This window comes from Aquarana catesbeiana, linkage group LG02, assembly GCF_042186555.1.
Source record: "Aquarana catesbeiana isolate 2022-GZ linkage group LG02, ASM4218655v1, whole genome shotgun sequence".
Classification (NCBI taxonomy): domain Eukaryota; kingdom Metazoa; phylum Chordata; class Amphibia; order Anura; family Ranidae; genus Aquarana; species Aquarana catesbeiana.
Window position 1 is genome coordinate 125,675,259 of NC_133325.1, and position 13,757 is coordinate 125,689,015.

At 43.5% G+C, this 13,757-nt stretch overlaps 1 protein-coding gene across 4 annotated transcripts in view; it reads right to left on the reverse strand.

Moving 5' to 3' along the window:
• Nucleotides 1–13,757, reverse strand: part of SGCG (sarcoglycan gamma) — a 678,395-nt gene that overhangs the window by 298,351 nt on the left and 366,287 nt on the right. For 2 of the 4 annotated variants that reach the window (XM_073613440.1, XM_073613442.1), the window contains exon 2: nt 3,747–3,941. In XM_073613440.1, the coding sequence (XP_073469541.1) occupies nt 3,747–3,941 (195 nt within the window). Of the gene's footprint in view, nt 1–3,746; nt 3,945–13,757 lie in introns of all 4 variants that reach the window. The other 2 variants (XM_073613439.1, XM_073613441.1) reach the window with 1 other exon arrangement.

Below are 13,757 nucleotides of genomic sequence, written 5' to 3' on the forward strand. Positions count from 1 at the left end.
AAGTGACAATACTCCTCCTCCATAGCTACAGTAAAGTGAGCATTTTCACTCTAGGATAGAAGTGTGTAAGTAGCAGGATCATCAGGCTAAAATAAAGCAAAAGAAGACCATTGTAGCCAATACAACTAAGGACTGGTAAACTGAATTATATTACATGTGTTCTTGGGTTTAGATATGTTTCAAACTCCACGTCCTTTATCAGTCCATTTTATACAAGGAAGTCATAAGCAGGTTTGATTGTGGAAGATTTTGGGGCACAATAATGTACTGAGGTAATGACAAATAACCCTGGAAACTGTAACAGACTAGCAACATGGCAGCATACAATACTACAGCAGATTATATTCTAACATATGCCTAAACCTTTATTACTGAAAGAAATAAGAACTGTGTCTGCCTTGGTTATCCTTTCTCTTCTTCACACATATGTAACAGCAAGTGAAATACAGCTTTACAGTAAAGCAATGAGGATTCCTCCTTTTTTCTCGATCAAAGATGACTATTTCATTTACAGAGTTCTTTAATCAACAAGAAAATGAACAATTAGCGGACACACCCAAGCAGAGATTCAAATGAAAGTAAATTGAATCACGGAACATTAACAGGCTGATATCCATAATAATTAACATCAATTGGAAATGATTAATTACCATATTAGGCTCCTTAACTTATTACAATATATAAAGAAAAAAAATCTTTAGCCCTCTGAGTAATTGTGCACTGGGGACATAACAGAGTAACAGAAATTAAATAATTAACTAAACAATAAAATAATGTACGAATGCTGAATTAGAAAGAATTACATTTGTGATTACATGTAAAAGAGATGGATTTTAATAAGGAAGATGAATATTCACCATTAGCTGGTTTAAAATACCATCAATAATTAATATAACTGTACTGCGTATGCAACATTTTATATGCCTTATAACAAAATAATGTATGTAGGATTTTTAAAGCCCAACTATTTTTTTGGTTTAATGTTCCTCAGCAGTAGACCTGTCCCTCCTTAGCAATCACTTTTTGTCCTCAGTCTTCTTGGTTGAACGACATCTAGTGTCTTTTAACCCTGAAGACTGAGGAAATATTGTGAGTGCCAATCATCATAAGCCTATTTCCCAAGGCACTGCATTCACTTAGTAATGCTGCAATGAACGGTACTGACATCAGCACATCAGTACTGATCTTTGCATTACTGAGAACCAGTCCAGAGAAGAGGTGCAAAGGAGGACCCTGCTGCATAACATGACTGACTTGAAAACTTCTAGAAAGTAAGTATATAATAAATATGGCTTAAAATACTGCTGGGAGGACCTTCAGTCAGGAGGAGGGAACACTGAGAGTTAGAGCTCTAAAGTGAACTTGTATTTCCCCATACTGGACAAAATAACAGGTTCACATTACTGAGCCAATGTGTTGCTATGGATATTTTTGGGTGATGTTTTTATATCATATTTATATGTGAAGAGTTACATTTTAAAACCATGTACTGTTTTAGAAGCTAAGCCTCCCCATCAATATGCAAATGAACCAGTTGGATTAGTTTATGAGCTCAGCAGAGGAAGCTCCTTACAGGATATGATGTACGGGAAGTGCGGGGATGGGATTAGGACTTTTGAATAGGCATGTGGGAGACAAAAAGGAAAGTTGTTCTTGAAGACTAAGAGCCAAGACTTGTTCTGTTGATATAGGAGAAAACAAAAGTTTTGAGTTGGAGCAAAGAAGAAGACTGCATCTTGATTCCATCTCCAAGTTGAGTAGCTGTTTAGTATACTTAATGCATACATATTGTTCATGCTTATTTGCAGGGAAGATAGTGAGCTTGTGCGTGTTGTAGGCATATTTTGTTATACTTTGCATGCTATGAAGTGTGTTTTCTCCAGTTGTATGTGCAGCTTTTTTGTTTAGTAAAAGTATTAATACATTACAGAGGCCTAAGCTTCCTTGGCTTTTACCGCAAAACAACCTTAAAGAGGAACTGCGGTCTGCTCACACAATTTGTAATAAAAACATCTTTGCCATTGTGAAGCTTCTCTCCAACCACTTTGCATATTATTTTATATATAATGTGATTCTGTACTTGCCAAATATGCTCCAGAAACCTCCCTCCACTAAGTCTGGCTGCATCCATTTTAACTGTGGGTAGCTGAAGCTGCTTCCTGTTCACTTCCTGGATTTACACAGACACACATAGGCACACCTTCAGCTCTGCAGCCCCGCAGCTCTCATTGGCCCTCTTATGACTCATCCCCCCTCCCTTCCTGGCAAACTCTCATGAGAGTGAGAGAGAGATCTGTGCATGATGTCATATGCCTAGGCTTTTTACCAGACAAGAAAGAGGAAGTGGGCTGTATAAGGTATTTACTGGCAGAAAAAAATGTTTTACTATCCAAAGTTAAAACAACAAAGGGCAGAAGATTTAATAGATAGAACAGAAATTTGAAAAAATGACTGAAGGTTTGCTTTAAAGACGCAAGCAAAACAGCCATATAAGACATACAGGAAGACAGGGGCTCGTGCTGACCACCAGACTTCACATAATCTTAAAATATCACTTTTGTGTGGACTGTCACTTTAAATCAGGCGTCACTAAATACCGGACCATGGTCCGGACATGGAGTGAAAGCCCTATCTGGACTGTGGCCACACCACTTAGCAGCCTAGGTGGATTCCTCTTCTGTGTGTACTCACCTACATGCTGCTGCCGATTCTGCTGTTAAACTCACAGCAGGGCAGGGGGCAGAACATGGCAGGTCTGCACTGAGGGTGGAAGCTGCCCAACTCTTCTTGTTAACAAGCGAGTGATGGGTTGCTAGGATGTCCCAGTAACCCATCACTCGCTTGTTTATTAAAAAATTCGCCATTTCCCAACCTTAGTGCAGACCTGCCATGTGTCCCACCCCATGCCATGCTATAAGTTTAACAGCAGCAGACAGGTGAGTAAACACTACACTACACACATACTGTGCCTCTCATTTTTGTCATGTTGTTGTAAGGTTGGACTGTGAAGGAGGAGAGCTGTAACTGCAATGGGGACTTTGGTTACATGGGGGACCGTGATTGCAAGGGGGGATTGTGTTTGGGGGGGGGGCTGTGATGTTAGAGCAGGTTTGTGGTTGCAAAGGGGACTGTGATGTAAGGGGAGATATGAAGTGAGAGGAGGGAGCTGTGATTTTATGGGGGGGATTATGATGTCGGGGGGCAGTGATGTGAGGAGGCAGGAGCCGTGATGTGGAGGGGGACTGGGATATAAAGGGGGGTGTGATGTGAAGGGGGTCTGTGATTGCAAGGGGGGTTTGATATAAGGGGGGCTGTGATGTAAGGGAAGATATGATGTGAGAGGAGGGAGCTGTGATTTTATGGGGGGGGACTATGATGTTGGGGGGCAGTGATGTGAGGAGGCAGGAGCCATGATGTGGAGGGGGACTGGGATATAAAGGGGGGCTGTGATTGCAAGGGGGTCTGTGATTGCAAGGGGGGTTTGATGTAAGGGGGGCTGTGATGTGAGGAGGGAGGCTGTGCTTGCAAAGGGTGCTGTGTTGCAAAAGTGACAGTGATGTTAAGGAGGGATCCTCTGCAGGAATACAATTTTACTGACCAGACCACCCTGAATTTCTAATTAAGTGCCCCTGCTTTAAATGATAAAAATATAAACACGTCAGACATAATTTTATTTATGAATGAAGGCTGTTGAACTGACCAGATACAAAAATGATAGCAATAAAAAAGTTATGAATGATACTTACTGGTGAGAACCACATGACTTTGAGAATCCAAATGGTTAGAGCAAAATTCACAACTAAGATGATGAGGAGAAGTAAGACAAACAGGTAGAGGCAGCGCTTCCTCCAGCCATAGATTCCAATATTATAGACATACTGCTTCTCTGGATGATCTATGTCTGATTCTTGGGTTGTTGTGGTATACTGTTCCCGGACCATCTGCTGTGCAATACAAAAAAAATAATAATATTTACAATGCCTTCTCATTAATTGGAGATTTTCAGTTACTCATAAATGTCTTGTTTAATGAACCTTTATCAAGGACATGTAACATTTTTTTTATTGTAGCATTCTGGTCCTTTGTAAAAATCCTTTTACGTTTTTTCATACCGTGTCTAAGATGCAAGCTGTGATTTGGTCTACACTCTACAGGGACAGTCTTGGGTTTGAAGATCCCTCAAAATTTCTCAATCCTTTCAGGACAAAGATATTAAAATAGCATTATATATGGCTTTATATTGTATATCCCATGTATAATGCTGTTTTAAAGTGTATGTAAACCCTAATGAACTTCTCCTATTTGGTCCCTTTTGGTCTATCAAATATACCATTAAAAACATTTAAATAAAACATTTACATATATCTGTTTGATAGTGTTGGGCAAATGGTGCGGGCCGAGTAAAAGTTTGGCCCGAACATCGCCTGTTCACCCCTTTTGGTGAACACCTGAATTTGCGGGGCGCTCAGCAGGATGTTTGCCCACCGAGCACCCCACAATGCATTGCGAGCTGTACAGTGCATTCTAGGGCCCTAATTGGATGAAGCAATGCACCTGACCAGTTTTGCCAATTAGGGTACAGAGCGCTGTCAGTGCCCTGATTGGGCAAATTGATGATGACTTTGTCCAATCACGGCTCAGTGCTTATAGTCCAACCCCACACTATAAAAGGTTCCTTCCCATAGGAACCTTTTGCAGTTTGCTACTGGCGAGTTAGTGTGTTCACTTATTGTAACTCTGAGTGTAGAGTGTTAGTATAGTGTTAGTATATTGTGAGTATAGTGTGTGATTATAGTGTAGTGTGAGTATAGTGTAGTGTGAGTATAGTGTGTCAGTATAGTGTAGTGTGAGTATAGTGTAGTGTGAGTATAGTGTGTCAGTATAGTGTAGTGTGAGTATAGTGTGTCAGTATAGTGTAGTGTGAGTATAGTGTGTCAGTATAGTATAGTGTGAGTATAGTGTGTCAGTATAGTGTGGTGTGAGTATAGTGTGTCAGTATAGTGTAATGTGAGTATAGTGTGTCAGTATAGTGTAATGTGAGTATAGTGTGTGAGTATAGTGTAGTGTGAGTATAGTGTAGTGTGAGTATAGTGTGTGAGTATAGTGTAGTGTGAGTATAGTGTGCCAGTATAGTATAGTGTGAGTATAGTGTGTCAGTATAGTGTAGTGTGAGTTTAGTGTGTCAGTATAGTGTAGTGTGAGTATAGTGTGTGAGTATAGTGTAGTGTGAGTATAGTGTGTCAGTATAGTGTAGTGTGAGTATAGTGTGTCAGTATAGTGTAGTGTGAGTATAGTGTTACAGTATAGTGCAGTTTGAGTATAGTGTGTCAGTATAGTGTAGTGTGAGTATAGTGTGTCATTATAGTGTAGTGTGAGTATAGTGTGTCAGTATAGTGTAGTGTGAGTATAGTGTGCCAGTATAGTGTAGTGTGTCAGTACAGTGTAGTGTTATGCCCCGTACACACGGTCGGATTTTCCGATGGACATTGTCCGATCGGAGCGTGTTGTCGGAAATTCCGACCGTGTGTGGGCGCCATCGGACATTTTCCATCGGATTTTCCGACACACAAAGTTGGAAAGCAGGAGATAAAATTTTCCGACAACAAAATCCGATCGCGTCAATTCCGACCGTGTGTGGCCTGTTCCGACGCACAAAGTGCCACGCATGCTCAGAAGAAATTCCGACACGGGACAGCTCGTTCTGGTAAACTTAGCGTTCGCAATAGATACAGCACTTTCGTCACGCTGCAATGTAAAAAATGGTTTAATACAGCGCACTCTCTTCTTCTTTATAATGTGACAAGAATTAAGTAGTTTTGCTGCTCATATTCACACACACTTCTCACAAACTTTTATTTGTGTTTTTTTAGTGGGATTCCCTCAATATATTGTTATTAGTTGTCACATCTGACAGTTTTATATTTTTTATGTTTTTTTTTTTTTTTGTTTTTAAGCCTTTTTTTTGCTTTAATGTTTGGATTTTTCCAAGGCTGATCTTTGATCAATGTTATTTTTATTTTTACTCCAGAATATTTTTGTGTGTGTTTTGTGTGTCAAGTTACCCCAACACCATTGATATCTTTTATTATTTAATCTCAAGGAGATTTTTTGTTGTTGGTGACCCTTGTTCATTTCACATTGTATATTAGAAATGTACCTGAATCCTCACAAACAAACTGTCATTTTTGAAGTAAAACACATAGGAGAGTATAATTCAAAACAAGAATCCTTTATTAAGGGATCAGAACCAAACAAAGAGGAAGGCAACACTGGATCAACAGCAGAAATTAGTGAAGCCTGGGACCCCCACGGCAGACATCAATTCTTAAACATCAAAATTGGTGGCCTGAGGAGTCCATATATAAGGGAGGGCAGTCTGGTCCGGGATTCACAGAGACTCGGATAGCAGCAGATGACATCAGTGTCCCCAGGCTGTGGTACCACAAGAGGCTGCATCTTTTGGCCGACCAGACTGGATCCAGGGCAATCACTCTCTGGACTTCCTTTCACACGTCCTTCCGGGCTGTGGCTGTGCAGTTGGAGATATGGCAGGAGGAGGAGTAGGACCTGGAGGAGGAGGAGGAGGAGGACTGGGAGGACCTGGAGGAGGACTGGGAGGACCTGGAGGAGAGGGAGGAGGAGGAGGAGGACCTGCAGGAGGAGGTGGAGGACCATCCCAAAGCTGTGTGTGAGGTGTAATTTGGCCCCTCACACCTTTCTCCAGAGCCTCTGATATGAGGGCCTGACACATGGCTTTTTGGCCCTCCTCCATCCTCTGCAATTTATAGGCAATGAATGCAGCAATGTTCTCCTGCCTGGTGTGTGGTGCTCCCAGGACCTCTGTAGCCCTCCAAAAGAATCTGATAGCCGCCTCCTCTAGGGCACTCGTCCTACTGCCACTTTCTGTTTTCAGGGGGGGTGGAGGGACCTGCAGATCAGCCAGCCGGCTCGGCCCGGCCACCTCCTGGCTGAGACTTCCCTGTGTATGAAAAAAGGACATAGTTGTAATGTTTTGCATCATCAATCACAATCATAAATTAGTACTCCCAACTAACATATAGTTCACATCATTGATTGGACAAGCAGAAATATTTAGAGGAATGCTATACCTGGCTCAATCTGGGCTCCTCCACATATGGCCTGGAAGGCCCAGGTTGGGCGTCAGAAGCCTCAGCCGGGGGGGAAGGAAGCGTGGAAGGAAGACTGGAGAGGGATGGCCTGGGTTCAGTCTGGCCTGCCAGAAAATGCAGCCTGTCGTAGTACAACATCCTGGGGACATAGATGTCATCTGCTGCTCCGGATCTCTGTGAATCCAGGACTTTCTTGCGCTCCCTCAGATATGTGCTCCTCAGGCCACCAATTAATATCTTTAAATAGGTGATGTCTGCCGTGGGGATCACCTGCTTTACAATTTCACACAATTGCTCCAGTGCTGCCTTCCTCTTTGCTTGGTTCTTGAAATGGGGGTGGGTAATCTCCCACAGACAGGGCAGCTCACTTAGCATATTAATGAATAGTGACATGAAGTCAGTATCTCTCATTAAGATATCCATGTTCACTGCAAGACACAACACAAGACAAAGCCTAATGTCAGACCAAACTCTCCTAATCTTGTTACAATATAGGCCTCAATCTAGAAGCAGTATAGGCCCAAGTTTGTCTCTTACCTTCGTTCTTACGATCGGCGCGTCCAATGCTCCTTCCTCCGCTCACAGATCGTACGTAATACGCACGCGTGTTACGCTTTATACACACTGCGCATGCGTGTAACTCCGCCCGCCCCTGACGTTCTTTCTAGTCTATTCCCCGCCCCTTTTCGTTCGGCGCAGTGGGGGAAGAGCATGATGGCGGAGTTACAACAGGTGCGTGATAATTCTAACAACGAGGAGGAGGAGGAGGAAAGCCCGGATCCAGGCACGTCCCGATCCAGAAGGAGACGTTTTAAGGCCACAAATATGTCGTTTGGGGAGATGTTGGAGATGGTAGACATCATGAGGAAGTCCGACTATGATGGAAAATATGGGCCTTACCCCCACCCCAACATCAGAAAGGCCAAAATCATTGGTAAAGTGGTCAGGAGTCTTGAGCGGAATTTCGGGGTACGAAAGTCTAAAGATCAGCTCAGGAAGCGGTGGTCGGACCTGAAGTTGAGAGAGCCAGAGCAGTACCGAAAGATTCGGAGAGTGCTGCAAAAAAGTAAGTAGTTGTGCTGTGTTCATATTCTTTCTGTCTTTATTCCGTTCGTTCTGCTCCATATGCTTTTAGTAATTGTAACGTTTAAAAAGGTCAACTTTAATGTTCATGGGCCCATTATTCGTTCGTATCAAACATTTTTCTTTCGGCCTCTAGAACACCATTGTTTAGGCCATATGCATTTTCACACATTTTTTTTGGGCCTACTTGGATGCCAAATATTTGTTTGTGTAGATGGTTTGTTACTAGAATGAAATGCAAACTAGATTGTGTGTAAGGAGAGGACACTGAGCAGCTGTTTTCACATCTGGACACTGGAGCACTATTGTGGGACACAAGAACACCATTTTTATTAGGGGGGGCACACAGGTGCTCCAGTGTATACTATAGGGGGTGCTACATCTGTGAAGCTTGTACCAAACAGGTAAAGTATTGCAGCTTGACAAAGGACAATCAAAAAAAGACATCTTTGAACTCGGCTAAAATAGAAAATTGTACCCCACTTCCAAGCAATGTTTCCTATTTCTAGTTCTGCCATCAAATATCTGTGTGCTAAGTATACCATTTTTGTTTTACATAGGGGAGAAAAGACTCGGAGGACACTCCTCATCCCAGGAGACCAGAGACCCCCCCCTCTGGAAGAAGGGGAAATACCAACCCAAGAAGAAGAGCAGGAGGAAGAAGAAGACGTGGTGGAGATTGGCACCACAACAGGTGAGTGTCTGCGACCACAGGCTCAGGTAAAAGAGATGGATGTTGGCAGATTTTTGAGACCTGTTTTTTTTGTTCTTTATCTCTTTTTAGGTGATCGTGATCCAGAACGCTTTACATCTGAAAGTGCCCAGATACTGATCGGGGAGATCATGGGGTGTAATCTCCAATTGCAAAACATCCAGCAACAAATCAGTGATGTTATTAAAAAAAATAATATCATCATTGATGTTTTGGGGCGAATTTAAACCCCACAAAATCACCTGTTTTATCTTACAAAAATTTTTACAATGTTTAGAAAAGCCAAATTTGGAGGATGCACACAGTGTGCCAACATGTGCTATCTGCCATCACGGGAGATCAATGGACGCGTTTTGGGGGTGCAACCCCTTCCTCAATTATAAAGTAGCATTGAGGAAGGGCTTGCTTCCCCAAAACACGTCCCTTGATCCCCCCTGATGGCAGATAGCACATGTTGACATTGGGAAATTTGTGTGCATCTTCCAAATTTGGCTTTTCCAGGGGTGATTTCCCCCCATCTGAACGCTATATCAAACCCAGTTCCTAAATACTGATGTCTGATATAGCCTTCAGGTTTTACCTAATGTGAACTTTGTAAGTTCAAGTTTTTTGGCTTTCTTGTTGGTTTTACACAGGCCTGTTTTATCTGAAATGGATATTTCGATTTTTGATAATGCCCCCCCAAAAATTGTTATACAACAAACATGTTGTTTTGTTTTAAAAACCTTTGGTAAATGCACATGTGATTGTGCAGGTATAAAAAAGTGCCTTACTCAAGAATGTGTGGATTATTGTCTCAACACTACAACACTTTTGGGGTAATGTAATTGCTGTTTTATGCAAAAATGGGGGTTATTTCCTAAGGGCAAATACACTTTGCACTACAAGTGCAGGTTCAGTGCAGTTGCAAGTGCACTTGTAGTGAAATGTGTTTTTGCATTTAGGAAGTACCAGCCAACACTATTCTTTATAAGGTTACCCAATCACGACATTTTCTGCACTCAACACATTTCTGTCAGGGTCAGCTCAAACAAACACAAGCAGTAAATGTCCACCAAGAATTGCTTTTGGTTGTTTTTTATTTGAAAAAGGTGTCACAGATTGTCTGGCATATTGATAGCCCCCCTACCCGCAAAGAACTCCAGGTATCGTAACCGGACATCACGGGCACTCAGGGAGGGCAAGCCAGGACGGCCGCTTTCAAGCGCCGTCATTGTTGATGTATTTGGTATTCCGGCCTCAGGCCCAACTGAGCCAGCATAGTTGGCTGAATGTTTTCTTAAAAAATTATGGAGAACACAGCACGCCAGTATAATATGGTTCAGTTTATACTCCGCCATATGGATGGGTGTCAGAAATAGTCGGAACTGGCTGGCCAGGATTCCAAATGTGTTCTCCACCACTCTTCGGGCTCTGGCCAGCCAGTAATTAAAAACCCTCTGTTCCGGGGTGAGGGTCCTCATCGGGAATGGCCGCATCAGGTGGTCCCCCAGCGCAAACGCTTCATCAGCAACGAACACAAATGGGAGACCTTCAACATTGTCCTCTGGAGGTGGCAAGTCCAAGCTGCCATTCTGGAGACGCCTGTAGAACTCCGTCTGGGCGATGACTCCACCATCGGACATCCGGCCATTCTTCCCCACGTCCACATACAAGAAGTCGTAATTAGCCAACACCACCGCCAACATCACTATACTATTAAACCCCTTGTAATTATAATAGTACGACCCCGAGTTGGGTGGTGGGACGATGTGGACGTGTTTCCCATCAATTGCCCCTCCGCAGTTAGGAAAGTCCCACCGCTGGGCAAAGTGGGAGGCCACAGTCTGCCATTCCTGTGGTGTGGAAGGAAACTGTTGAGGAAAAAACAATAAACATTACTATTTTTTCACAGAAACATGGCAAGCAGATTAGACACAAACATTATGGGTCAACCTCCAGATAGCATTTACTAAGGGGAATTTTACAACAACAAAGTATAAGGTACACCTATCATATTCCCCCTCCCCCCCTCTCATGGTCCATTTCTAACATTATAGGGGGGGGAACTCTTGGACAGGTAACCCTCTTCACTTCATTGAGAGATGAATGCCTAAATACAGGGTATTACTTGGAACAGCCCCTCCTTAGTTACACTATTGGCAGACCACTGGACAGGTAAGAAGTGTCATAATACAAAGATATAAATACACACTGTACACATTTGAGGACATTTGAACATTCTGCTATTACCTATCAAGATAATAATAGGATACAAGAACTTTAAACAGTACCATTGGAAAGTAGACAGGCAGGCCCTTGCACTACATGCTTTGGGGAATTCATCCATAAATCTGACCAGTAAAGAGATGGGTATAGTGTGTATGGGTTTGGCAAAGTCAGCAGATAGATGATTGAGGATAATGAATTGGGATCAGCTGACTTAGCAGTTGGGGGGGGGAGGGTTACAAAAAATTTGGGGACACCACAAAAAAAAGCCTCTGGCCCTCTGCCTGAATTTAAATCAAAAATAACATTTCCAAACATTTTAGGGGGTGTTTGGGGTAAAGCACTACTATGGAGCTGATAAAATACATTGTTAAGTGACTACATGAGGTGAATATAGGGCAGGAGACACCATGCTGGGGAGGTTATTGAAGGGCAAATATGTATGAAGGACCTAAAATAATAATGACATAAAAATCCAGCATGCATGAGGACAAAGGGGACATTCACAGCATATTACAATCATGGTAATTAGGGAATGAGGAAAGAAATACAATATATTAGCGAACATTCAATACAATAAAATGTGATATAAAAGGATAAAAATCTAACCTTCATATACTCCTTCTGCAGGACCTGGATGATGGCAGAACAGGTCTCTGGGATAATGATCCCCAGAGCCTGGGGGGAGATGCCTGTCGAGAACTTGAGGTCCCGCAGGCTTCTCCCTGTGGCCAAATACCGCAAGGTAGCGACCAACCTCTGCTCCGGAGTGATGGCTTGCCTCATGCAGGTATCCTGCCTGCTGATATAGGGGGTCAGCGAAGCCAACAAACGGTGAAACACGGGGTCCGTCATCCTGAGAAAGTTCCTGAAATCATCAGGATTATTCTCACGGATCTCACGGAGCAAAGGCATATGACAGAACTGGTCACGCTGAAGCAACCAATTCTTGGTCCATGAACTCCTCCCCACCCTGTTCATGGACTGGACTTGTGTCAAGGTCAGGACCCCAACACCAAGCCCCCGCACAGCACGAACTCTACGAGGAGTACGCATACGAAACATGGCTAGAAAACGGTCGGCTGCTCAGAACGAAGTAACAGAACGCACTGAAGAACAGCAAGGCCTGTGAAGAGCGACCTGAAAAACAGCAACGAGCAGGCAAGATCACACAGAAAACTCCGATACGAACTGACTGCACGCACTGAAGAGCAGATACAAACCCACAAGCACAAACTGAACGTCAGAAAACGATCTGAAAGCCACGAGTCTGAAAAAGCGCGAATCATCTCTCACCAAACTTTTACTAACACGAGATTAGCAAAAGGAGCACAAAGGGTGCCGCGCTTGGTGCTGAACCGGCCTTTTCTAGTCTCGTCGTACGTGGTGTACGTCACCGCGTTGTTGGCGATCGGAAATTCCGACAACTTTGTGCGACCGTGTGTAGGCAAAACAAGTTTGAGCCAACATCCGTCGGAAAAAATCCTAGGATTTTGTTGTCGGAATGTCCGAACAAAGTCCGACCGTGTGTACGCCCTATTAGTGTAGTGCAGTGTTTAACAAAGCATTACATAACATTTAGTGCTGTATACAGTGGTGTATAACCCCTTAAATGTTTTGTGTTTCTGGGCATTTTAGTTTTTTGTCCCGTCTGCCCCTCTTTTTTATTTTGTCGCAGTTTTTCTGTTCCCCCTTTTTAATTTTTTTATAGATTTTACATTTCTGTCACTCCTCAATTTAAAAACACCACTTTTCATTCAATAAAGTGCATCCAATTACACATTTCCCAGCAGTGGCGGTGCATCCATTAAGGGTGCATGGGTGCCGCCCCCTCTGTCACTCCATCCCCCTATATGTAAAATGGATAGATTCATGCATAGCATGAATCTATCCATGGCCGCTGTAGCCACCCCCTATTCTGGCCCCTTTTTGGACGCCGGGCGCCTGAATTACAGCGGCAGAGGTGTTTTTTGAAGCACCAGATTAGAGCCATAGGCTCTAATAGGCATAAAAAAAAGGTGGACTCAGAGCGCAGAGCATTGCGCTCAGAGCCCACCCAAGTGTGTTAGAAAAGCAAATGAATATTTGCTTTTGCAACGTTTAACAGCATCTCCGCCAATCAGGAAGCGTGGGTCTAAAACTTGTCACCTGATTGGCTGAAGGCACAGGCATCCCTATTGGATGTCTAGCATAAACAGAAGAAGAGACGCACGGGAACCATGGAGGATGCAGGAGCCGATGCCTGACCCGCTGCATGTCTCACAGCTTGCCCCCGTCACCCGCTGCCTGACCCACCACCAGAATGGGGTAAGTGCCGGTCAGACGGCAAGCAGGCGAGCGGCCGGGGGGGAGGAAGTCACAGTGGCTGCATATGATGGGCACAGAGGCTGCATATTATGGGCACAGATGCTGCATATGATGGGCACAGAGGCTGCATATTATGGGCTCAGAGGCTGCATATTATGGGCACAGAGGCTGCATATTATGGACACAGAGGCTGCATATAATGGCACAGTGGCTGCATTTTATGGGCACATTGGCTGCATTTTATGGGCACAGAGGCTGCATTTTATGGGCACAGTGGCTGCATTTTATGGGCACAGAGGCTGCATATGATGGGCACT